General features: G+C 39.5%; 2 protein-coding genes across 2 annotated transcripts; one reads left to right on the plus strand and one right to left on the minus strand.

The window, feature by feature from the left end:
- Positions 1-1,811: 1,811 nt before the first annotated feature.
- LOC116181745 (myosin-VIIa-like) lies at positions 1,812-14,646 on the plus strand. The gene is made up of 10 exons (XM_031502164.1): positions 1,812-1,898; positions 1,948-2,208; positions 2,256-2,440; positions 2,492-3,699; positions 3,744-3,985; positions 6,922-7,755; positions 7,802-8,143; positions 11,255-13,802; positions 13,847-14,346; positions 14,392-14,646. The coding sequence occupies exons 1-10, from the start codon at positions 1,875-1,877 to the stop codon at positions 14,572-14,574; spliced, it is 6,327 nt and encodes a 2,108-aa protein (XP_031358024.1). The 5' UTR covers positions 1,812-1,874; the 3' UTR covers positions 14,575-14,646.
- A 3,442-nt stretch (positions 14,647-18,088) lies between these two features.
- Positions 18,089-20,642, minus strand: LOC116181746. Its single transcript, XM_031502165.1, has 2 exons — positions 20,578-20,642; positions 18,089-20,478 (listed from the first exon to the last, which is right to left on the minus strand). The coding sequence occupies exons 1-2, from the start codon at positions 20,612-20,614 to the stop codon at positions 18,140-18,142; spliced, it is 2,376 nt and encodes a 791-aa protein (XP_031358025.1). The 5' UTR covers positions 20,615-20,642; the 3' UTR covers positions 18,089-18,139.
- Positions 20,643-23,941: the final 3,299 nt, after the last annotated feature.

Below are 23,941 nucleotides of genomic sequence, written 5' to 3' on the forward strand. Positions count from 1 at the left end.
TATCTCGAGGACGATTTAATAACTTTTGGGATCATATTTTTTGGAAAAAAGTGTCATACAACAGATGTATAATTCTAACGGGGCTAATAGTTTAGAGAATATGCGATATGCATGTCTTTACTAGAGGAATATTTTGTTAAAATTAAGAAGATATCTGCAGAGATAAAAAAAGTTCACATTGTGCAATCTGCCTATGCGCATATTTAATTTTTACTATGTGCGATATGCTTGTCTTTGCTAGAAGTAAAATTCCTCCATAAATAATAAAGATGACATTGCGCAGTTTGCGCATGCGCGAATTAATCGTCAAGATTTTTTTGGTTCAGATGCCAGAAAAAGAACGAACTAAATAATTTGAAAACTATAAGAGTAGTTAAAGCTTCGGATGGACGGACGGAGAAAGTTGCCATAATACTTAGCGTCTTCTAACATGAGTTGGGGTGATTTTTCGCATAGCATGGGGAAAACGCCGTGTTTATTTTATTGACATTACGCCACGCCGTGTTAGAAGAAATTTTATTTTTTTATCAAACACAATTTTGACGATGTCGGTCTGTCTGTCTAAACGGCTGAACCGATTGGAACAAATTTTGGTACAAAGATTCTTACGACATAAAAGAAAAAGCTGAAAAGTTCACAGTACGATAAGCGAAAATTTATGATAGCAGATAAAGTGCAGTACGTATAAATGTGAGTGAGGGCAATGAAAAAAAAAAGCATTCGTTAACGGGCTGCCGCAGACGCTGAATTTGCGCCGGTCATCATCCACCAGGGAGGTTTCCGAAGAACGACAATCAAACCTAGAAGAGCGAAATTACGCCGAGAGTCAAATATCATCTCCATAGAGCCGTAGCTGCGATCGGACCAAGATTCCAACAGCATTTTCGATATAAGCGAGGACGTGAATTCTATAATCGGTCCGTGCGCTTCGAACCCTTTTCAGTATTCAAGTCCCGTAGGTGGAACCAATTCATTCTACATCAAAACAGTAATCAAAAAGCATCTAGAGAACTCCTAGTCCAGGTTTCTTTGCCATCCGTCGTAGTATTACGGCCGTTGTAGCTTGCGTCGTAGCCATTTTAGTTCAACGATATCAGTTTATATATAGTAATGTAAAAGTTGTCTTGCGCGTTTTGCCGTCAGTTTTTGAGAGGACAAGAGAACACTGTCACAATTAAGCTATGCCGGTCAAAAGTGCAACGTCGGTCGTGCGTTTTCAAATGTGACATTGTTCTCCCGTCATGGGATGGAACAGAGAAGTGTGATCGAGCTCCTGACATCATCTGCCTCTATCCAAATCTCTTTACCTCCGCTTCACGTGCGGAATACCCGAAATAAACCGATCCTTGCCTTCTGACGACGTTGGTTGCTTACTTTGCTGGGAGTCTCAACGGCCCGCTTTCGAGTGGACCATCGGGTTTTGAACACGAGCGCACCTGGGGGATGGTATGAGTACCATATTGCGGTCACGAAACTGTCTCGCCTTCGCTATTTTGGTTCAATGATGATAATTGTGGGTATGAAAACGCACGTCTACATTGTTACAGCACGAGGCGGAACCGAATGATGGACTATTACGAGCGGTGCAAGCACATGAGTGCGTTACGCCTGTTCAAAAAATTGCGATTCTAATTCTAATTGTTAACAGGCAAAATGTTGCTAAAAGGGGCCATGCCATCAATGCGAATTGTATTGGCTCAATTAGGACGAACCGATTTTGAATGCTAATCTAATCTTACCGCGACGGTATTAAAGCAGTAGATAAACTCAATAGCGATTATAGAATCAATGATAAAAAAGTAAAACCATTACTCATCAGTACACCTACACGTCTTGTTTCTGGCGGAGTATTTATGACAAAAACGGCCTAAAATATGGAAAAGGGAGGATTTGTGGTGGTACGTGATTAAAAAAATGTATAAGTGATAGTCTTTCATTTCCCAACAGGGCGACTACGTATGGATTCGGCCCATTAGTAACGATCCTTTTGAAATACCGACAGGAGGAAAAATCGTATCAGCTGATCCAAAACGGATTCGCGTTCAAGATGACAAGGGCGCGGAAGTATTTATTAACCCCGACCAGATTTTGAAGGCCATGCACGACACGTCCATTTTGGGCGTTGAGGACATGATCAGTTTGGGGGACCTGCAGGAGTATGCAATCTTGAGGAATTTGCAAATTCGCTACTTTAACAGACTGATTTACGTACGTTTCCGAAATGTTGACGCTCGAGATCTTACTCACGTTTTCAGACGTACACGGGGTCAATGCTGATTGCAATGAACCCGTACGAAGTGCTTCCGATTTATACAAACGCGCTAATAAAGCAGTACAGGAATAGGAAAATGGGCGAGCTTCCGCCTCACATTTTCGCAATAGGGGACAGCAGCTACAACAACATGAAGGCGACGCAGGGAAACCAGTGCGTGGTGATTAGGTGAGGCGAGCTTGTAATCTAAACTGGGTAGGTACCTAATAACTATTGCAGTGGAGAAAGTGGCGCGGGCAAAACTGAAAGTACAAAGTTAATCTTGCAATACCTGGCGGCGATTAACGGCCAACATTCTTGGATCGAGCAGCAGATTCTTGAAGCAAACCCAATAATGGAGGCGTTTGGCAACGCAAAAACCGTACGTAACGACAACTCTTCGCGTTTCGGCAGGTACATCGACATCTTCTTCAACAAAGCCAGTACTATCGACGGCGCCAAAATTGAGCAATACCTCCTTGAGAAAAGTCGCATTGTTTCGCAAAGCCAAGGGGAAAGAAACTATCACATCTTCTACAGCATGCTCGCCGGTCTTAGCAAAGAGGAGAAAAAACGTTTGGATCTTGGAAATGCGTCAGATTACACCTACTTGAAGCAAGGGAACACGCTCAAATGCGCCGATAGGAATGAAGTCGCCGAATTTGCAGACATTCGCGCCTCGATGAAGGTGTTGAACTTTTCCGAGCAAGAGTGTTGGGACATCTTCCAACTGCTCGCCGCCATCCTCCACTTGGGAAATATCAAGTTTAAGTCGACCACGATAGCTAATTTAGACGCATCCGCCGTGCACGATCAAAGTTTCGTTGGGAAAGTCGCCACGTTTTTAGGCGTGGAAACGCAGCAGCTCGTAGATGCTGTCACAAAGAAGACAATTTTCGCGCATGGTGACCGAGTCGCGTCCTTGTTAGGTAAAGATCAGGCATCGGAGACGCGGGATGCCTTCGCGAAGGGCCTGTATGGGAAACTCTTCATAACCATAATTGATAATATCAACTCCGCAATTTCAAAGACGAAGGTTTCAGTTAAGAACTCGATCGGCGTCTTGGACATTTTCGGTTTTGAGAGCTTTCAAGTGAACAGTTTCGAGCAGCTTTGTATTAATTACGCGAACGAAAACCTGCAGCAGTTCTTCGTGCAGCATCTCTTCAAAATGGAGCAAGAGTACTACACCAAGGAAGGGATTAGGTGGCAACACATAAGCTTCGTCGACAATAGGCTTGTGGTGGAGATGATCGGTAGCAAACACCTGAATGTTATGTCACTAATCGACGATGAATCGATCTTTCCCAAGGGTACAGATTATACGATGCTCACGAAACTGCACGCGAATCACGCCGATAACGAAGCGTACTCCAAACCGAAATCCGATCTGGTTCCCGGCTTCGGCATTCAGCACTTTGCCGGTTCCGTTTTTTACGACGTTCAAGGCAAGTATACTCTCTGCTAAAAACCACCTGTAACACTCTCCTAGGTTTCTTGGAGAAAAATCGAGACACCTTCAGCCAGGACCTCAAGGAGTTAATACAGCAATCCACAAATGCCTATTTGAAGAAGGTGTTCGAATCGGAGCTTAAGAGTAGTGTCTCGTCGAGGAAGATGGTTACCTTGTCCTTTCAGTTCCGCAACTCCCTCGATACGTTGATGAAGTCGTTAAATGCGTGCTATCCATTTTTTATTAGGTGCATTAAACCGAATGAGACCAAACAGGCTCAGGTAAGGAAATAGCTACCCACTAATTTTAGAACCCCTAATTGTGCGTTTTCATACCCCAAGTATCTAACAATATTTCCTGCAAGTCACGCAGTGCTGCCCTCTCGAAAGGTTGCCTTGAATATTTTGCACTGGCTCGTGGGAAAGAGATGGCGAAACAAACAAAAAGTCCTTTTAATGTTTCAATGACCAAGAGTCTTCGATGATCATGATATGAAAGAATCCGAGTCAGAAATCAATCAAGTGTAGAAAGGCAAGATTGTTGTGAGATTTTATGTTTCGTTGGAATTTTATAAAATGCGAAAAAAAGGGAAAGAATTTTGATTCGGCTCACAAAAGCACCAAAACATCGATAGTCTCTTTTTTAAGTCAAACTCGGCGTATAGGCTGGCAACATTTTAAGACTTCCCTAGCGTGAGTTTATTTCACACAAATTCCGCCGAAAATCGGATTTTTTTTACGTTTGTGTTTTTAGTTTTTCGGCGAAATAGACCTATTCGCTTTTGGATACTGTGCTATTTTATTTCGTTGCATGCGATAGGCGAGATACATACATTTGTTTTAACTGTACAGGGTGGCCAAATAAGAATGCGAGGTACTGTATCTGGGAACCTGTCCATCGTAGAGGCTTGCGGTAAAAAAATTATTACTAAAACGGCCACGAGAAAAACCTAGAAAATATTTTTAAGTTTCTGCAATGGCCGCTAGGGGGCGTAACTGCAATCTGGAATCTAAAAAAGTGATTTTTCTGTAAATTCCGCCATATTAACCTAACAAAAAAATGTCCGGCCTTTGATGTTGACGATAATCTGAACCTTTTTTGTTTGACAATTTTTTCTGTATCTCTAAAAATGAAGTGGTGGGGGGTACTCAAAGGTTTCCGTAAAGAACACCCTGTATCTTCGAAACGACTGAGCCGATTTTAACAAACTCGGGTTAATTGAAAAGAGTTATTCTTCAGCTACAAATATTATAATATTTGAAGTTTTGTTAGTTTCACATATCGCCGCTTGAGGGCTTTTTTAGACATTCCGACAGAAATGGTTAATTTTCTCAAAAAAATTAAATGCGTTGGTTTGATTTTTTTTTCATGAAAAAGTAGCTAAATGATGCCTAAACAAGCTCGCGAAAAGCGCATCTCGATATCTTGTTCCTAACCTAAAATTTAGGCCAAAGAAAATTTTATACCCTCAAAATTTTATTTTTTTAAGCTAATTTTTCCGGAATTATTTTTCTTATATAATTTGTTGCCCTAAGGTGGATCGATTTAAAAAAGGAAGCTTTTAATGCCGCCGTAAATGCTCGAAATGCTGGCCATCACGATATAAAAAAAAATATATATATATATCTCAGATATCGAGATGCTGTTTTCGCGAACTTGTTTAGGCATCATTTAGCTACTTTTTCATGAAAAAAAAATCGAACCAATGCATTTAATTTTTTTGAGAAAATGAACCATTTCTGTCGGAATGTCGAAAAAAGCCCTCAAGCGGTGATATGTGAAACTAACAAAACTTCAAATAGTATAATAGTTGTAGCTGAAGAATAGCTCTTTTGAAACCTAAACCAGTCATTCGAAGATACAGGAGTTGTTCTTAAATCGCTCACAGTCACGTTTCAATCAAGATATTGCAGGGCCCTTTTGTTTTCTCTACGGAAGACAGATTCTCGATAAGTACCCCTCACCCCGCATTCATTCTAACTAGAGATGTCATACATTCGGACTAAAATTCACGCCTCGATCTACTAAAATCAACCTGATCTCAAACGGAATCGGTAACGGACGGACGGACGGACATCGCAAAATTATAAACTCGCTAGGAGCTCGTTAATAAGAAAGTTCCCTATTGCACATGCATTTATAGGCAATTCGATTTTAAAACGCGCCCGACTGTATGTGACCAATGTAAAATTGCAACCTTCTAGTCCTCTGCGTTTACGATAAACCCAAAATATGAAAAAGTGGTATACTACAGCAATTTGGGGGGGTGGGGGGTACATAAACCCTGAATGTAAATACTACCTCTAACGCTTATATAGACCGTTAACACATTTCTCGGCTTCACCTCGCACATTCAAATAGCACCCTCGAACAACGAGGCCAACGCAAACAACCGCAACTCGATATGCTCCCCGTTCCCCCGCTTCGACCTCACCACTTTCCCTCCATGTCGCGGGGTAGAACGGGGAGAAAGTGGGGGTGCGACCTCGGTAAATGGCGTAGTTCCGTTTTCCCATAACGCCTATTCCCGTGGGAAAACCCCCAAAAAGAGAACTTTTTCTCGAAAATTTTCCACGCGCTCCGCTTCGCGCCGCACGCCCCTCCATTCATTCACCAGGCTAATCGCGCGCAACTTACAGTTTTTTCGTATCTCCCCTCCTTTGACCGCTACGAATTTTTAAACTTGGCACTTTGCCTGAAATCGGCCTAGCGAGCACACTTTGCGTCCTCATCCGGGGGAGGAGTCGAGTCGGATCGGAAAAAAAAAGATAAGTGCCGAACCCCGATGGCTACGGATTCCGAAAGTATCCGAAAAGTTGTTTTTCACCTCTTACACCAACCCCCTCCCCGCGGGGGGGGGGGGCAATAAAAAAATTATAGCCTACCCGATACGACGCGTCCATTCTCGATGTTTTCCCTAATCCGCGGCGGCGCGGCGTCCACGTAAATCTTACCGTTTGCCCCTGGGAGGGGATTTTATGGGGAAAACACGAACACGGGGGTGCCTCTGGAGGGGGGGTCAGCGATTTACTTCTACGCGTGGTTTCTTTATTGTATTATGTTAACTTAGCGTAGCGCAGTCTGCGCATGCACACACCTGATGTTAAAAATATGCGATATGTTTGCTTTTACTACGAGAATATTTCTTTAAAATTCCAAAAAAGCCGAAGAAAAAAATCAATTTTCACGACGAAATTGATGTATAAGATCGTTTCAGGTTCTCGATCGCGGTTTGTGCGTCCGTCAGCTACGCTACTCCGGCATGATGGAAACGGCGCGAATTCGAAAGGCCGGCTATCCCATCCGTTATTCCTACGCCGAATTCGTACAAAGATACCGGTTTCTGGGAAGAGGAATACCGCCTGCGAACAGGACCGATTGCAAGGAGGCCTCTAGGACAATTTGCGCGAAGGTCTTCACTGCCGGCGAAGACTACCAGTTCGGAAACACGAAGATATTTCTAAAAGAAGCTCAAAACGAATTCTTGGACAAGGAACGAAGCTTGGTGGTGCAACGAGCCGTTTTGATATTGCAAAAAGCGGTGAAGGGTTGGATATGCAGGCGGAGATATCTCAAGGTAAAAGCTGCAGCGTTGGTGTTCCAAAAGCATTTCCGAGCGCGGGGTTATCGGTCGAGGTACTTGATGATGAGGAACGGATATCAAAGACTGCAGTCGGCAATTCGATCACGCGTGCAAACAAATACGTACCAAAAAATGCGTAGTTGCGTATTAGAATTGCAGAAGTTTTGCAAGGGGTATCACGTTCGACACCATCAGCAATGGGGTAAAATTTACGCCGCGGTCAAATTGAAGAATGAAGAAGCGGTTCTGATGAAAAAAAGCGGAAACAAGAACTACAAACGTTTGGCCGAGGCAAACATGCAGAAGCGCCTAGCTGAGTTGGACAAGGAGTACGTTCTGGTAGAGGAGGAGGTTCGCGACGACGCAGACAGTTTGAATGTTGACGACTTTGTCAATCACGAGTTTAACTTTCTCGACAGAGACTTTCCTGTTTTCGGAATGAGACAGAACAGAAACGAAGTTCTCATGGTAGGTTTAGTGTTGGTGAATACTTTGATTACATCCGCATTTTTAGGGGATGCTCAAAGATGGAGCCGATCACGAATTGCTTCCGGGATACCTCAAGGAGGTGGACGTGGAGGACCTGTCGGCGTATAACTTTAAAATCTTCGCAGCTACTTATTTCGTACGAAACAACAATCCGCAATTCTCAAAGAAACCGCTGAAGGAATCTCTGCTCGAGCTGCCGACCCCTGACGACGTTATTGCGGCCCAAGCCATTTGGATTACTATTTTGCGGTTTATGGGCGATTTGCCGGAGCCTAAGTACGAAACTTCCGTGGAAAAGGGAGAGAATGTGCTGAACCGCTTAAATGAAACAATCAGTAGGGGTTTCGCCAATCGCAAGGAGTTCAAGGTACCTATAGGTCACTAGGTTCCGTGAAGTTAGAGGTACCCCATAAAGATATTCAATCCATCGTGATCCATTTGTGATCATTTTGTGCCAATTTTTGCAGTGCAATGCAAATTTTGTGCTCAAGCCGTAACGGATAGCTCTAGGGCCGTTTTTAGATATAGAGGGGCGTTCGACAATACCACTTTAAACGATTAAAATTGCAATGGAAAACAAGGGAGTACATACTACCGTGTGTAGTATACAGGGTGTTTCATAACTGAATGTCAATAATTAAAGGGGCATTTTAAAAAGAAAACTTCATATGAACCTATGTCCCAAACATCTTAACTTTTGAGATACAGGATGGTAAATTTTTCAAAAATAAATCATTCATTACTAATATCTGTAATACCACTTTAGATATTACAATGAAATTTAGCATGTATGTACAGGGTGGCCAAATAACAATGCGAAGTAGGTACTGTATCTGAGAACCTGCCCATCGTAAAGACTTGCGATAAAAAAAGTTATTACTAAAACGGCCAGTTTCTGAAATGACCGCTGGGGGGCGTAACTGCAATCTGGAATCTAAAAAAGTGATGTTTCTGCGAATGCCGCTATATTTTTTTTCATGAAAAAAAATCGAACCAATGCATTTAATTTTTTTGAGAAAATTAACCATTTCTGTGGGAATGTCGAAAAAAGCCCTCAAGCGGTGTTTTGTGAAACTAAAACCGCAAGCCTCTACGATGGGTAGGTTCTCAGATACAGTACCTCGCATTCTTAGTTGGCCACCCTGTACTATGCATCCCGAGGCATTTTTTAACGTACCACATTTTTTTTAATTTCCACCAGTGGCGTTCGTACGGAATTTCACATGCCCTTTTTGGCAGACATTGTGGTACGCCACTGATTTCTCTGAAAATAAAAATTATGCACGGTTTTCGCTTAAAAAAATAAAAACTCGTCAACATAATAAATTGTGACAGGCGCAGCCTACTACAATGAACCTATGTCCTATGTTTTATTTAGCTAATTAGTTTTGTTAATGTTTTATTGAAAAAGTTCCAAAATTCGATTTTAAAAAGAAAATCTTTTTCGCTGCATGATATTGTCATGATCATGCAGAGAAACGGTTTTTATTTTTTTAAACCAAAAAAACAAAGGGATCAAATTTGCTTAGAAATGATTGGGGATTTCAAGAATAATTTTTTTAGAGAAACCAGTGGCGTACGAACGCCACTGGTGGAAATTAAAAAAAATGTGGTACGTTAAAAAATGCCAAATTTCACTAAAATATCTAAAGTGGTATTACAGATATTAATAATAAATGATATTTTTGAAAACTTTACCTTCCTGTATCTCAAAAGTTAAGACGTTTAGGACATAGGTTCATGTGCCATAATTATGGTTCTCATTTTGTGCAAATTTTACCTATACCTACATAAAATGAAATGATAGCTTTCAGAATTGGTATTTAACTAATTTAGAATGTCTAAGGAATTGAAGCAGATTTGCGATGGCACGAATTTTACAAAGTCGAAAAACTGATGTTAAGTCAATTTTCACTATACAGGGTGTAAACGGACCTAGGGAACGCGATTTTTTTCCGAAGTTATTACAAAAAAATCTTTCAAATAAAATTTTTAGTATTTCTGGTAATCTATATAAATTAATGTAGGTAAATTAGAAAAAAATATTTTTATTTTCGGAGATATACCCATTTTTTAATTTTTTTTAATGGTACGCCCTGTATATTTTTATACTATTTGGTAGGAAATAATTTTTGCTTTAAAAAAGTTTCATAAGTTATACCTTCTAAACTTAATATAATTCGAAATATTAAAGAAAATATTAAAATAATTTTACTGGAAATTAAAGCTGGCTATGGAAAAAAATTTAACATTTGTATTAGTTTATTGTTATAACTTTATGAAGAAGTTTATTGAATTGATAACTTAGATTATTGTTTAGTATCTCCTATGCGAGGTAGCTCTAGGGCCATTTTTAGATATAGAGGGACATTTGACAATACCACTTTAGAAGCGATTAAAATTGCTATGGAAAACAAGGGAGTACATACTACCGTGTGTAGTATACAGGGTGTTTCATAATAGAATGTCAATAATTAAAGGGGCGATTTTTGGGTCCATTTTAAAAAGAAAACTTTATATGATACAGAGTGGTAAAGTTTTCAAAAATAAATCATTTATTATTAATATCTGTAATACCACTTTAGATATTTTAATTAAATTTGGCATGTATGTACTATGTATCCAGAGGCATTTTTTAACGTACCACATTTTTTTAATTTCTACCAGTGGCGTTCGTACGGAATTTAACATGCCCATTTTGGCAGACATCGATTGTACGCCACTGATTTCTCTGAAAATAAAAATTATTCCTGAAATTCCAAATCATTTCTAGGCAAATTTGATCCAGAGGCATTTTTTAACGTACCACATTTTTTTAATTTCTACCAGTGGCGTTCGTACGGAATTTAACATGCCCATTTTGGCAGACATCGATTGTACGCCACTGATTTCTCTGAAAATAAAAATTATTCCTGAAATTCCAAATCATTTCTAGGCAAATTTGATCCCTTTGTTTTTTTTCAATCGGATGCAGGATTATCGCTTAAAAAAATAAGAACTCGTCAACAGAATTAATAATTGTGACAGGCGCAGCCTACTACAGAGGTAAGTAATGCTTCGTTTTTACTTAAGTAGTTTTGTTAATGTTTTATTGAAAAAGTTCCAAAATTCGATTTTAAAAATAAAATCTTTTTCGCTGCATAATATTGTCATGATCATGCAGAGAAACGGTTTTTATTTTTTTAAGCGAAAACCGTGCATCGAAATGAAAAAAACAAAGAGATCAAATTTGCTTTTTTTTCAGAGAAATCAGTGGCGTACCATCAATGTCTGCCAAAATGGGCATGTGAAATTCCGTACGAACGCCACTGGTGAAATTTTTGGTGTACACCAAATTCAAATTAATTTACGTTAATTCACGTTAATTCCTGCAATTGGCACAAAATTATAGCGTATCAATGGATTGAATATCTTTATGCGGTACCTCCAACTTCACGGACCTTTGGTAACTTCTTTACCACGTAAAATCGATTTCCAGGAAATTGTGTTACAAGAGAAAAGGCAGTCTTCCAGTAAGGTAGATCGAGTTAAGCTTATCAATATGACCTTGAAACGCAAAACTAAACTATTGGACGATCTTCGCCGAGGCATGGTCGAGGATAACTCATCAACTGAGTACTACGCGGAGTGGTTAAATTCCCGACGAACAACTAACATAGAGAAACTCCATTTCATCATTGGGCACGGAATTTTACGCTCAGAATTAAGGGACGAGATCTTCTGCCAGATTTGCAAACAACTAACGAACAACCCAACGAAGCCATCTCACGCGCGCGGCTGGATTTTGCTCTCGCTCTGCCTCGGCTGTTTCTCTCCGTCGGAGCGGTTCGTAACTTATCTTCGCTCGTTTATACGCGACGGTCCGCCGGGCTACGCGCCTTACTGCGAAGGACGACTGTATCGCACGTTTAGAAACGGGCTCAGAAGTCAGCCTCCGAGCTGGTTGGAGTTGCAGGCGACCAAAAATAAGGACGCCATCAATTTGAAGGTGAGCTTTATGGATGACGAGGTGCGGACGATCGAGGTCGACTCGGCCAGTACGTCCGCGGAGGTTTGCCACAAAATCGCGCTGAGCATTAACTTGAGGGACGCCTTCGGGTTTTCGCTTTTAATAAGTTTGGGGGATATGGTGATGTCGTTGGGGAGCGGTGCGGATCACATTATGGACGCCATCTCGCAGTGCGAGCAGTACGCCAAAGAGCAGGGGTGCCCCGAACGTGCGGCGAGCTGGAACCTGATTTACCGCAAGGAGATCTTCACACCATGGCACGATCCCGGTGAAGACCCAGTTTCGACCGATTTGATATATCACCAAGTGGTGCGCGGGTTGAAGTATGGCGAATATAGGTGTAACACCGAGGGAGATGTTGCCGCCCTGGTTGCGCAGCAGTACTTCATTGACAACGGTACTGAAATGAACCAAAAGATTCTGCACACGAGGCTCGGGGAGTACTTACCGGGGTACTTGTTGAAACAAGGCGAGAATGTTGAACATTGGGAACGAAACATAATTGACGCGTTTGGGAAAAGCGTGTGCGTAAAGCAGAGGTACCCGGTTATTAAGGTGAAATGCGACATAGTGAGGTATACTAAGGCAGTTTGGCCTATGCTTTTTTCACGATTCTTCGAAGCGATCCAGATTTCCGGGCCGGAACTGCCAAAGAACAAGATGATAATCGCAGTTAACTGGACGGGAGTGTATATGATTGACGATCAGGAGCAGATTCTGCTCGAGTTGCCTTTCGTTGAGATCGTATACGTCGGGTACGAAGAAGCGCAAGGTACCAATTTGCACAAGTTCACACTTAAGACCATAAGGAAAGAAGATTTCGTTTTCCGTTGTCCCGACGCGGCGAATTTAAACAAATTGATTGTGTACCTACTGGATGGTTTAAAGAGCCGATCTACTTATTGTGTGGTCATAGAGGATTATAAACACCCAGGTGAGGCTGCTTCATTTCTGGTTTTGAAGAAAGGCGAGTTGGTCATTTTGAAAGACGGTACCACTGGTGAATCCTTGATGACATCGACCTGGGGTTATGGAGAATGCAATGGACGTTTGGGAGATTTTCCGACGGAAGTTGTACAGTTGTTATCGGTTATAGAAGAACCATCAGAAGACGTTATCGCAACATTTAAAAAGGATGGGGCTTTTGCTAGCCAAGAGGAACCTCCCCAGACAATGTCAACCGTACAGCGAATGAAGGTGCACACTCTCGCTCTTTACGCGGATGAGCACTTCAGAATCGGGAAAAAGTCTACCGCCAAGCAAACTTCGCTCCTTACAGCTGCTAAACGGGGCTCACACGAGGAGTTATGGAAATTCACCAATCAACCCATCCTCCAACCACTCTTGCGCCAACTCACCTCTAACGAAGAGGCCAGCCGAGACGCGTGCAAAGCTTTCAACGCAATCCTCAAGTACATGGGAGACATACCGGCCCCGAAACCCAAAATGAGCAACGAGTTCACCGACGAAATCTTTTCGGCGGCTTTATCAAATGACTTGTTACGCGACGAGGTGTACTGCCAAATTATGAGGCAGCTGACCTACAATCGTTTAGCTCGCAGTGAAGAACACGGGTGGGAGTTGATGTACTTCGCTACCGGTTTGTTCGTGGGTAGTACATCCCTTAACACCGAACTGAACAAGTTCTTAAAATCACGGTCACATCCATTTGTTGAACCGTGCCTATCCCGTCTGCAAAAAACCGAAAAAGTAGGTCCACGAAGATATCCCCCATACACTATCGAAGTAGATGCCATACAGCATAGGAGCATGGAAATTTACCACAAAATTTACTTCCCCGATGACACCGACGAAGCCGTTGAGATAGACTCGTTGACCAAAGCGGGCGATATCTGCTCAGTTTTGGCCAGCCGCCTGCAATTGATTTCTTCTGATGGCTTTAGCCTCTTCGTAATGATCGGCGATAAGGTATTCTCCATTCCACAAGACACCTTTTTCTTTGATTTCCTACACGAGCTCATTGCGTGGATGCGCCAAACCACACCGAGCTGGAACTGTAAGTATCTCAACTTTTTTCAGTGGTTAACACGACACTTTCAGCCGCGGCTCCAATTCAAGCCCAATACCAAGTGTTTTTCATGAAGAAACTGTGGGTCAATACAGTACCTGGTCGCGATCGGAATGCCGACCAGATATTCCACTACCACCAGGAGCTGCCAAAGTATCTACGCGGCTTTCACAAGACCAGCAAGCAAGACGCCATAAAGCTGGCCGCCTTAATCTATCGCACCAAATTCGGCGACCAATTCTCGCAATTGGCCCAACTAAACGCGAACCTCCTCAACGAATTGGTACCATCTTACATAATCAAAGTGAACTCCTCCTCCCAATGGAAAAAGGACATAATCGCCGCCTACCAAAACGACGGTACAATGTCCGCGGAAGACGCCAAAGGTAAATTCTTAGAAACGATCTACCACTGGCCCACCTTCGGCTCGACGTTCTTCGAGGTGAAGCAAACCGTCGACCGCACTTACCCCGAAATCGTCACCGTGGCGATCAACAAGAACGGAGTCAACATCATGCACCCTCAGACAAAGGTAGGCACACGGATATAACTACAACTTCAAGACGCTCTTTTACAGGATATCCTGGTTACGCACGATTTCTCGGAGTTAAACAATTGGTCCTCTGGAAACACGTACTTTCACCTAACCATTGGTAACATGATGAGACCAACGAAATTTTTATGCGAAACTAGTCAAGGGTACAAGATGGACGACCTACTCACGTCTTACACCGAGTATTTGCGTTCTAAAGAAACTTAATAAATGTAATGTTTTTTACGAAATATACCGCTTTAATTTTGTGTTACTAACATACTTTTTCGATTAAATCAAAACACACGCACATTTGATTTTTGCAATATGCGATGTGCTTGTCTTTACTACAGTAGAAAATTTGGTTAAAATTTCAACAAAATGTCTCTATAAACAAGAAAGTTCTCATTGCGCATTCTGCGCATGCGCACATCTGGATTTTGCAATATGCGATAAGCCTGTCTTTAGTAGAAGCATCTGTGGTTAAAATTTCGAAACAATATCTCCGTAAATATGAAAGTTGACACTCATGCGCACACTAATCGTCAAGATTTTTCTTGGTTGAGGTGCCAGAACTATAAGGTACCGAACGAACCAATAATAGCGCCTTCCAATATGAGTTGGAAAATGCACTAAAAAGACACTAGTGAATGAAGATATACATCTAAAATCCCTTAGTTCAAAGTTCAAGACTCAAAATTGTTAAGGAAACATACATATATTTCGTATCAATTCAATTTACTTCTTCTTCTGGTTAATTAAATTCGGTATGGTTCTTGTTATATAATTATTTTAATATGTCTCGGCTGTTCGTCGGTTAATAACCCTGTTCTGGTCTCATGGATAAGGGTAAAGGGATAAATAATACCTTAATAATCTTTATTAAGCGGCAGAGCAAAGCGATGCGAGCTTTATAGGGGAGTCGATGGTGTCCGTCTGTCCGTGAACACGATAACTGTCAAACGCTTGGACCGATTTGGTTTAAACTTTGCACAGTTAACATATATACCACATGTAACAAGCCAATTGAAAATGAGTCAAATCCAATGACTCCGTGGGGTCATACCGAGATGCTTTGCTGCTTTTTTAGTCGCTCTTTATGGGTTTATTAAGGATCCTCAGGTCCTTTATAGTTTTGTATTGTCGTCCGTCCGTCCGTCCGTCCGTCCGTGTGCGCTCTAACTCTTTTTAAAAGTGGCCGATTGTGTTGAAGTTTGGTGTACGGATACTTTGGACATTAAGGACGGACGCTATTGATTTTCAGGAAGCTGGTTCAACACAGGAACAAAAGTTATAGGACTCCGAGTGAATCGGGAACAGGAAAAACTGCGGGCTCAAAATCAAAATATTTCATTCCCTAGGTCATGTATCGAGTTCGGACTTTCGGTACATTATTCCCTATGACTCTTAGATGTGTATCAATGTGGTATAGGTCAAAAGTTTTAGAGCAGAATGTACCCAAAATTATTTTTTACACATGAATTTGGTTTTAAAAGTTTTGAAACGCATCATCTTGATGCTGAAAGAGTACATCACGTGCACATTTGATAACCGCATGTGTGTGATTCAAAGATGTTAAATTATTTTTCTGAGGTCACATGGATTTTGATCAAAATATGTCAAAATCGTTATTTAAGCACCAAGATCGTTGGGAAAAAGACTCTCAATGCCCAATATATGAATTTACTCTTATTCAATTCAATTTTTTGAAAAAAACATAACAATTAGATTAATAACATTAATCCAGATATCCTACATCGGCTACATCAAAATAAAACAAATGAACGTGTACGTTTCTTATTAAACCTTGAAGACAAAACGAAATTAGCAATAAAATGGTTGCCATCGCAATGAATGTTCAATATGTTCACCATTAACTGCCATATACCAAAAATAAAGGCAAAAATAAATAAATAAATAAATATACCTATTACAAAAAAGTTTGAAATAAACATTTATTTCTTCTACACGGGTACTAACGTGTTACGTCATTGAAAATGGAAAAAAATCGCTATCAAATGAGCCTAATGAAGAAGTGCATTGCAATTTAAAAAAATTCAATTGTTTTTCTTTATTCATTTGTTTTCTGAAATAAAAACAATGGAATTGAAAATAGAAAAAAATCGCTTTCAAAGGAGCCTAATGAAAAGGTGCATTGCAATTTAAAAAAATTCAATTGTTTTTCTTTATTCATTTGTTTTCTGAAATAAGAACAATGGAATTGAAAATAGAAAAAAAATCGATATCAAATGAGCGTACTGAAAAGGTGCATTGCCATTTAAAAAAATTCAATTGTTTTTCTTTATTCATTTGTTTCCTGAAATAAGAACAATGGAATTGAAAATAGAAAAAAAATCGATATCAAATGAGCGTACTGAAAAGGTGCATTGCCATTTAAAAAAATTCAATTGTTTTTCTTTATTCATTTGTTTCCTGAAATAAGAACAATGGAATTGAAAATAGAAAAAAAATCGATATCAAATGAGCGTACTGAAAAGGTGCATTGCCATTTAAAAAAATTCAATTGTTTTTCTTTATTCATTTGTTTCCTGAAATAAGAACAATGGAATTGAAAATAGAAAAAAAATCGATATCAAATGAGCGTACTGAAAAGGTGCATTGCCATTTAAAAAAATTCAATTGTTTTTCTTTATTCATTTGTTTCCTGAAATAAAAACAATGGAATTGAAAATAGAAAAAAATCGCTATCAAATGAGCCTAATCAAAAGGTGCATTGCCATTTAAAAAAATTCCTTTGTTTTTCGTTACTCATTTGTTTTCCGAAATAAAAACAATGGAATGCTTCCTTATGGAAAGTAAAATGTTAAACAATTTTCATATAAAAAAATTCTGTATACAGTCGATATTTACCGAGATTGCCGTGTTCATTTCGTCTGGCAGGATGAAATTTACGAACATCCTAATTAATTATGAAATTAACATTTGTAATTAAATTTTATTTATTTGTCTCTGGTCTATATGACGGCACGGAGATTGTTGTCATACGAGAAAGCGGTTAAGGTTGTTTTTGTTTTATTTAACCTAGAATTTCCGGGAATTTTGTTTGCTTTTATCTATTATCAATTGTAAATACTTAATTAAATTGATAGGTGGATGTGATTGATCGCCTTTTCTGTGTAGTTAAGAGAGATGAATTTTTATTTTTCCTAGTATATGTCTCTTAATGTCTGATAAGAAATTGTTTAGTAAAATTATTCGACCTCTATTATTTTGGTCTTTTAATAAGTGAAGGTAAAGAGCTACCTAGGTTATTTTGTTTTGGTGTTTTGTGTACGGTTTTTCTGGCCTATGGATCAGTGCAACCAGCAATATAACGGGCGATCAAAAATGAGTTGCTGTCGAGTCGCCTTTGGAAGTTCAAGTGAAGTACGATTTCCCATGTAAACAAAAATTCCAAAGGTGACTCGACAGCAACTCATTTTTGATCGCATAGTACTATATTCTATACATAATGGGCACCCTGTATAATACTTAAATGACCGTTAGGTGCTACGAGAAAATTAATTATATTTTTCTTCACATTCTGTATATATAGGACACATGATCCTATTTTGGTTGAGACTGGGGTGTATCTCAGCTGTTTTTAATGATAGGCTTGCAGTTTTCACGACCCTGCTATTACCTAACTCGACTCAGTGCCGGATTCAACACCTACCACGGGGATTGCGACACCCGACCCACTATTGATGATATCATCGCTCCTCAAACTCTGTAACCCTGATGAGTTGTGAACAGGCTTTAACGTTTCTAGTAAATCAAACAGTAACGTAAGTTATTGCTCTATATTCACCCAACTTCTACAAGTTTCGCAAGTTTTGCTTAAAATTTCACTATAAAAAACCCCCGCATTGACATAGACAGCCTCCAGGCTCCTATGCGCCAAACCAGTGGCGTTGATCCGAACTTGCAGCGACACGTTCGCGCTCTTTCCCACTTGAACAACATCCAACTTCGCTTCCAACAACAGTTCATCACGGCTAATGTTGTAACTCTTCACCTCTTGCCAAATGTCAGCGATGGGGTTAAAGAATCGCATACCACGTTGCAAATTTTTAGAAATGCGATATTGCCTCGCGACGACAATGTTATATTCATTGTTAGTCCGAGTATACGCCACCTTGCCCTCATTTTGGTAAAACACGGACTCTAAAAGATCCGCTGCTCCCGGGATACCTAAACTGGTACCGAGAGACCTTTGCTTGTACACGTTGTAGTTGATGCGTACCGATTTTGGATCGGTTAAGGTGAAAATCGATTTTATCTTTTTCAAATTGAACAAGTTGCAGCTGGAAATTTGCACCACATGGCAACCTTGTCTGAAGATCAGGTCGAATTTCGCTTCGTGAACATCAGCAATGGTTAGTGAGCGTCCGGAAAACATCGCCTCGTGGGCATAAACCGTGAGAGCATACGGATGCAAACTCGTCATCTGGGAATGGAACTGGAAGTCTAGATACGTGAAGGATCTTAGCGTGATGGTTTTCAGTTTCATTCCACCCGAGTACTCGTAGTAATTGGACAATTCCTGTGCGAAAAGTGATTCGGTATCATTCCTATGCGTCATTGCGAAGTGGGCGGCTCCTCTGATCTCGTATGGTTCGGAGGTATTGGTGAGTACAGACCGAAGTATCTCGTTAATCTCAGATTTGTCACTATCCACTGATGTGACAGCCCAAATCGCTGCCAATCGTAATTTAACTTCGTAACCATCTCCTTGTATGACAGAGATCAAGTGGCGACTGTCGGCCTTGCCCGTGTTTAATATAGCGGTTAAATACAGCAATTGGTTGTCGTAGTCGGTGGAGCTTTGGAATCGTCCAACCAGGTCCTCGACGTAGCTCGAACTGCTGTTTGGGCTTGTCGCGATCATGTTGGAGAAGCAAAGTACGGCAGTCATCTGTAGGTCTTCGCCGAATTCGCTACCGAGGTTCAGCAACGAGCTCAAGTCCTCCAAATCTTGTTCGTTGTGGATCGCTACGTTAAGTGGTAAATGCTTGAGCATTTCTACGGCGGTTTCTTCATCCGTTGCCCTAGTTAGCACTAACTGTACAATTAAAGCAGTTGACGCTCGATTTCCCGTGTACGGGAGTAGCTGGTGAAATATCTCCAGTTGGTTTTTACTATCAAAAGACCACTCCTTGAGCTTCACGTAAAATTTAGCCAGTCCGTCCACGGAAAAGCTTCTAAGTAAACGTAAAATATTTTCGATGGAAACTCCGCGCTTTAACGTTTCTTCCAAAGCGCCGAGACCGTTGCTGTCCATGTCCAGTGAGAGGGATTTAATTTCATTGTAAGTCGACGAAACCGTAGCTTCAAATCCTCGATCGTGGTACTCTTTCGCACCACCGAAAGACGCAAGTTCGTTCACAGTGTGCATTAATGTAGTCTCGGAAAACTCTTGGTGAAGTTGGTAACGCTCTGAGATAGGTTCGATACCGTCCAATGTTAACGTTTGTGTTACGTTGAGCAAGGTTGGAGAGAATGTAATTAGCTCAGTTGCTTCGATCTTTTCCACGAAACCTTCTCCAATGGTGTATTTTTGCTCGTTTTTGTGCACACCGTGACCATCGATCCATTCGTCTATATGGGATTCTTTTCGTATCAGAATTTGATCGCTTGAGTTGGAAACGGTGTATGATACGGTGACTTTTCCAGATATTAAAAATTCCTCCGCCTGGAATTTGCAAGATTCGTTTTTGCTTCTGATGTCGATTTGAAGAATTGAGGCAATCGCCTTTTTAATATTTCGTGCCGGTGTTAACTCTCGCATTTCCGTTGATATACCCGCGACTTGCCCCGTTGCATCGTAATCTATTTGAAAAATACGGAGCAGATCTTCATACTCGGTGGGGATGGGAAGTTCATCCAGAATATCTTCGTACTCCCCCTTCAAAGCACCATTATACAGTTTCATTGTTAAACTTGATAATCGCACGAAAAGTGTATTCGCCATCCGTTGGATGTGCAGTTTTCCGTTCAAAAATGATTGGGAGGCGTAACGGTCGGAGACATTGGTAGTGGCGGAAATTGTCGCGCTATAATCATAGACCAATTCTTTTTCTTCGGAAGCGTAGTTGTAGAAACATTCGCCAAATGGATATGGCCATGGTACTGCAACGAACCAGATTAGCATTGGTCGCATGGTACTTCCAAATATTTGGCAGGTTAGGCAAGGCAGAGTTTGTGTTCCCTCAGTTTTTAGAGTCTTACCTGTCAGAAATATCCAAAGTAGTTTGCCATGATTCATTCTTGGGCTTTCATTAAACCAACGCGATTGTAACTTCATTTGCGTTTGAAGTTAAAAAATCTTGCTGTCGATAACTAATATAATAGGACACTTGTTATTAAACATTTTTTACGAATCGGAAGATAAGGATTAAGTGGATCAGGTCAATTACTTTGGGGTTCAGATACTTTTTTTCAATGAGTGTATTTATATAAGGAAATCGTGTGCGCTATCCTCCTTCAGGATTGTAATCTATGCTTTTAGAGAAATGCCTTTTTACCCTCTCTTTTGCTCTCCGATAAATAACTACATTAGCTCTCCTTTGCGTCACTTCCCTCATATCTCCCTGACGCTCCCTCAATTTCCATCCCCACTCCGTATCAGAATCTCTGCAGAACTTGATTTCTGAAGAACCAGTAAATAAATTATCTGCTGCAAGTGTACTCCCTATTTCATAGTAAAATAGGTAATATTAATTAAAAAGGCGAATTTCGAAAAAGATGAACTAATTTTTATAGATAATCTAATTTTACTACACAAAATAGGGAGTACACTTGCATTAAATAATATTTATTTGTGACACTTGTTTACCTTCTGGCATTCTTTTGTTTTTTATTATCTTGGCCTACTCCAGTGTATAAACATGTAATTAATTAATAGGTATAGGTACTTTTGTGAAAAGTAGGGAATAACCTAAAAACTACGGGCTTTAGGCATAGGACATCCCTTATAAACATTGAAGAACACACAAAAGACGATCGAGTAGAAAAATAAAATAGTGGTAGTTCCATTTGAAAAAAATGAAACTTTGAAACTTGAAACTTTACTGTTAGTTTTTGTGAACACGCTGTATCACTAAATCCAACTTTCTTATTACCAAGGTGTTTCCTTTTATTCAAATTCAAATTATTGATCAAATGTATTTCCTAACTTTAAAATCAAGGTTGCTACGATTTATCAAAGTGGGGCTTACTTATGGGCAATTATTCGGAAAAAAATTTGGTAACATTGACAAAAAACGAAAAAGTGAATAGATTTCCATGCAGAGGTTAAAAATTGACTTCGAAACAACTGAAAATATAGAGGGTTGTTCCATTAAAAAAATCAGCGGTCCATTGACACCGTAAAAATGGGACATGTACAGGGTGTACAGGCTGAGTCAACGATTGCACGGAGTAACATCCTTGAAGATAAGATTTTTCGATAGAATGCTTTTGTATTATATGATATGGTTGAATATTCTCCACATTTTAAAAATATTTGGAATTATACAGGGTGCGCCCACAGAGTAGGGCGCCCAAATAGTACATTTTTTAAATAGAACCCCCTGTATTTGAATGCAATATTGAAATCTACGTGTAATTGTACGTCTTTTTTTATTATATGGTTAATTTCCGAAAAGCTAGTAGTTTTAAAGATAATTCGATTTTTAAGAAAAATTGGGCATTTGCAAGCGTCAGTATATATTGTCAAAATTATTACTTAAATTTTGATTCCAGGTCTTTTATCCTGGGTTAAGCAAAAGTCAAATAAATACATCTACTATCAAACATTAAAAATATACCTTACAGGGTGTTTTTTTGGTAGGTCCTTAGATGCAAAACTTCATTTTAAAAATCTCATTTTTTTAAATGGATCACCCTGTATACTTATCTGTCATCATTTAGCTCCTCTAAAAACCTTCAACATTTGATAATAATGTCCTATACCTATCTCTGATAGTTTTCGAAATATCTTGGTTTTCCTGGGTTTTATATTCTAACCTTAAATATTATATGTAATTTACATAATAATGAGGTGAACATACAAAAAAGGTAATTTTTATCTATCTCGTCTAGAACGAAAATCATATCGATTAATTTATTTTTCAAACAATTTATTTTAAGTCCAAAAACTGGAGAATAAGTAAAAACATTTGACTACAAAGGAAATTTAATTTAACTCCTAATGTCATCCTGTCAGTGATATTAGTTTCATTTTTTTTCATATTCACCTCGTTATTATGTAAATTAGAACTTATTTCAGATTAAAATATAAAAAGTAGAAAAACCAAGATATTTGTTTATGTTTTTACATACAGGGTGTTCCATTTAAAAAAAGTGAGATTTTTTAATATGAAGTTTTGTAACTTTGGACTTACCAAAAAAACCACGCTGTAAGTTATAATTTTAATGTTTTATAGTAGATGTATTTATTTGACTTTTACTTAACCCAAGATAAATCCAGAAATCAAAATTTAAGTAATAATTTTGACAATATATACTGACGCTTGCAAATGTCCAATTTTTCTTAAAAATCGAATTATCTTTAAAACTACTAGCTTTTCGGATATTAACCATATAATAAAAAAGACGTACAATTACATGTAGAATTCAAAAATGCATTCAAATATAGGGGGTTCTATTTAAAAAAATGTAACATTTGGGCGCCCTACTTTGTGGGCGCACCCTGTATAATTCCAGTTATTTTTAAATGTGGAGAATATTCAACCATATCATAATACAAAAGCCTCGACAAAAGCACTCTATCGAAAAATCTTATCTTCAAGGCATTAAGCTACTCCGCGCAATTGTTGACTCACCCTGTACAATCGCTTGAGTATTAAGTTAAAGGCAAAACTTAGAAAAGTAAGAAATGAACAATTTGAGCAATATATAAGTATACCCAAACTAACTAGAAGTGATAATTATATATAGAAACCAATGAAAAACTCCAGGAAGCCTAAACTAAATGTACCACCAATAAGAAAAAATAATGCTGAACCTTGGCGAAGAGTGACAAAGAAAAGGCTAACCTATTCGCAGAGCACCTCACCACCGTTTTTCAACCTCTAGCTAGACAATGAACCAGATCATGAAACTGAAGGAAATATATTCACTCCTTTAGAGCCACATCGATCAATTAAACTATTTACCCCAAAGGAAATAACTGCTGAAATAGAAAACTCAATCCCAAAAAGGCTCCTGGTATTGATCAAATAACAGCCAAAATGCTGAGTGAACTTTCATTATTATTATTATTACTATATAAAATCAAACAAACACTCCCTACAGTCTATTTTAATATACTAAAATCATACCTGAGCGAGAGAACATTCCAAACCAAAGTAAGTGAAGAATCATCAGACCACTTTCACATAAATTCTGGAGTGCCCTAAGGTAGTGTTTTAGGGCCATTGTTCTACATTCTGTACACAGCAGACCTGCCAATGACACAAAACACAACAACAGGAACAATTGCAGACGATACCGCAATCCTATCCAGTCATGAAAACCCTCAAATAGCATCAGATTATATCCAGATTCCCTTGTTTGAACTACAACAATGGCTGAACAAATGGAAAATTAA

This window comes from Photinus pyralis, unplaced genomic scaffold (genome assembly GCF_008802855.1).
Source record: "Photinus pyralis isolate 1611_PpyrPB1 unplaced genomic scaffold, Ppyr1.3 Ppyr1.4_unclustered_Scaffold19, whole genome shotgun sequence".
Taxonomy (NCBI): Eukaryota; Metazoa; Arthropoda; class Insecta; order Coleoptera; family Lampyridae; genus Photinus; species Photinus pyralis.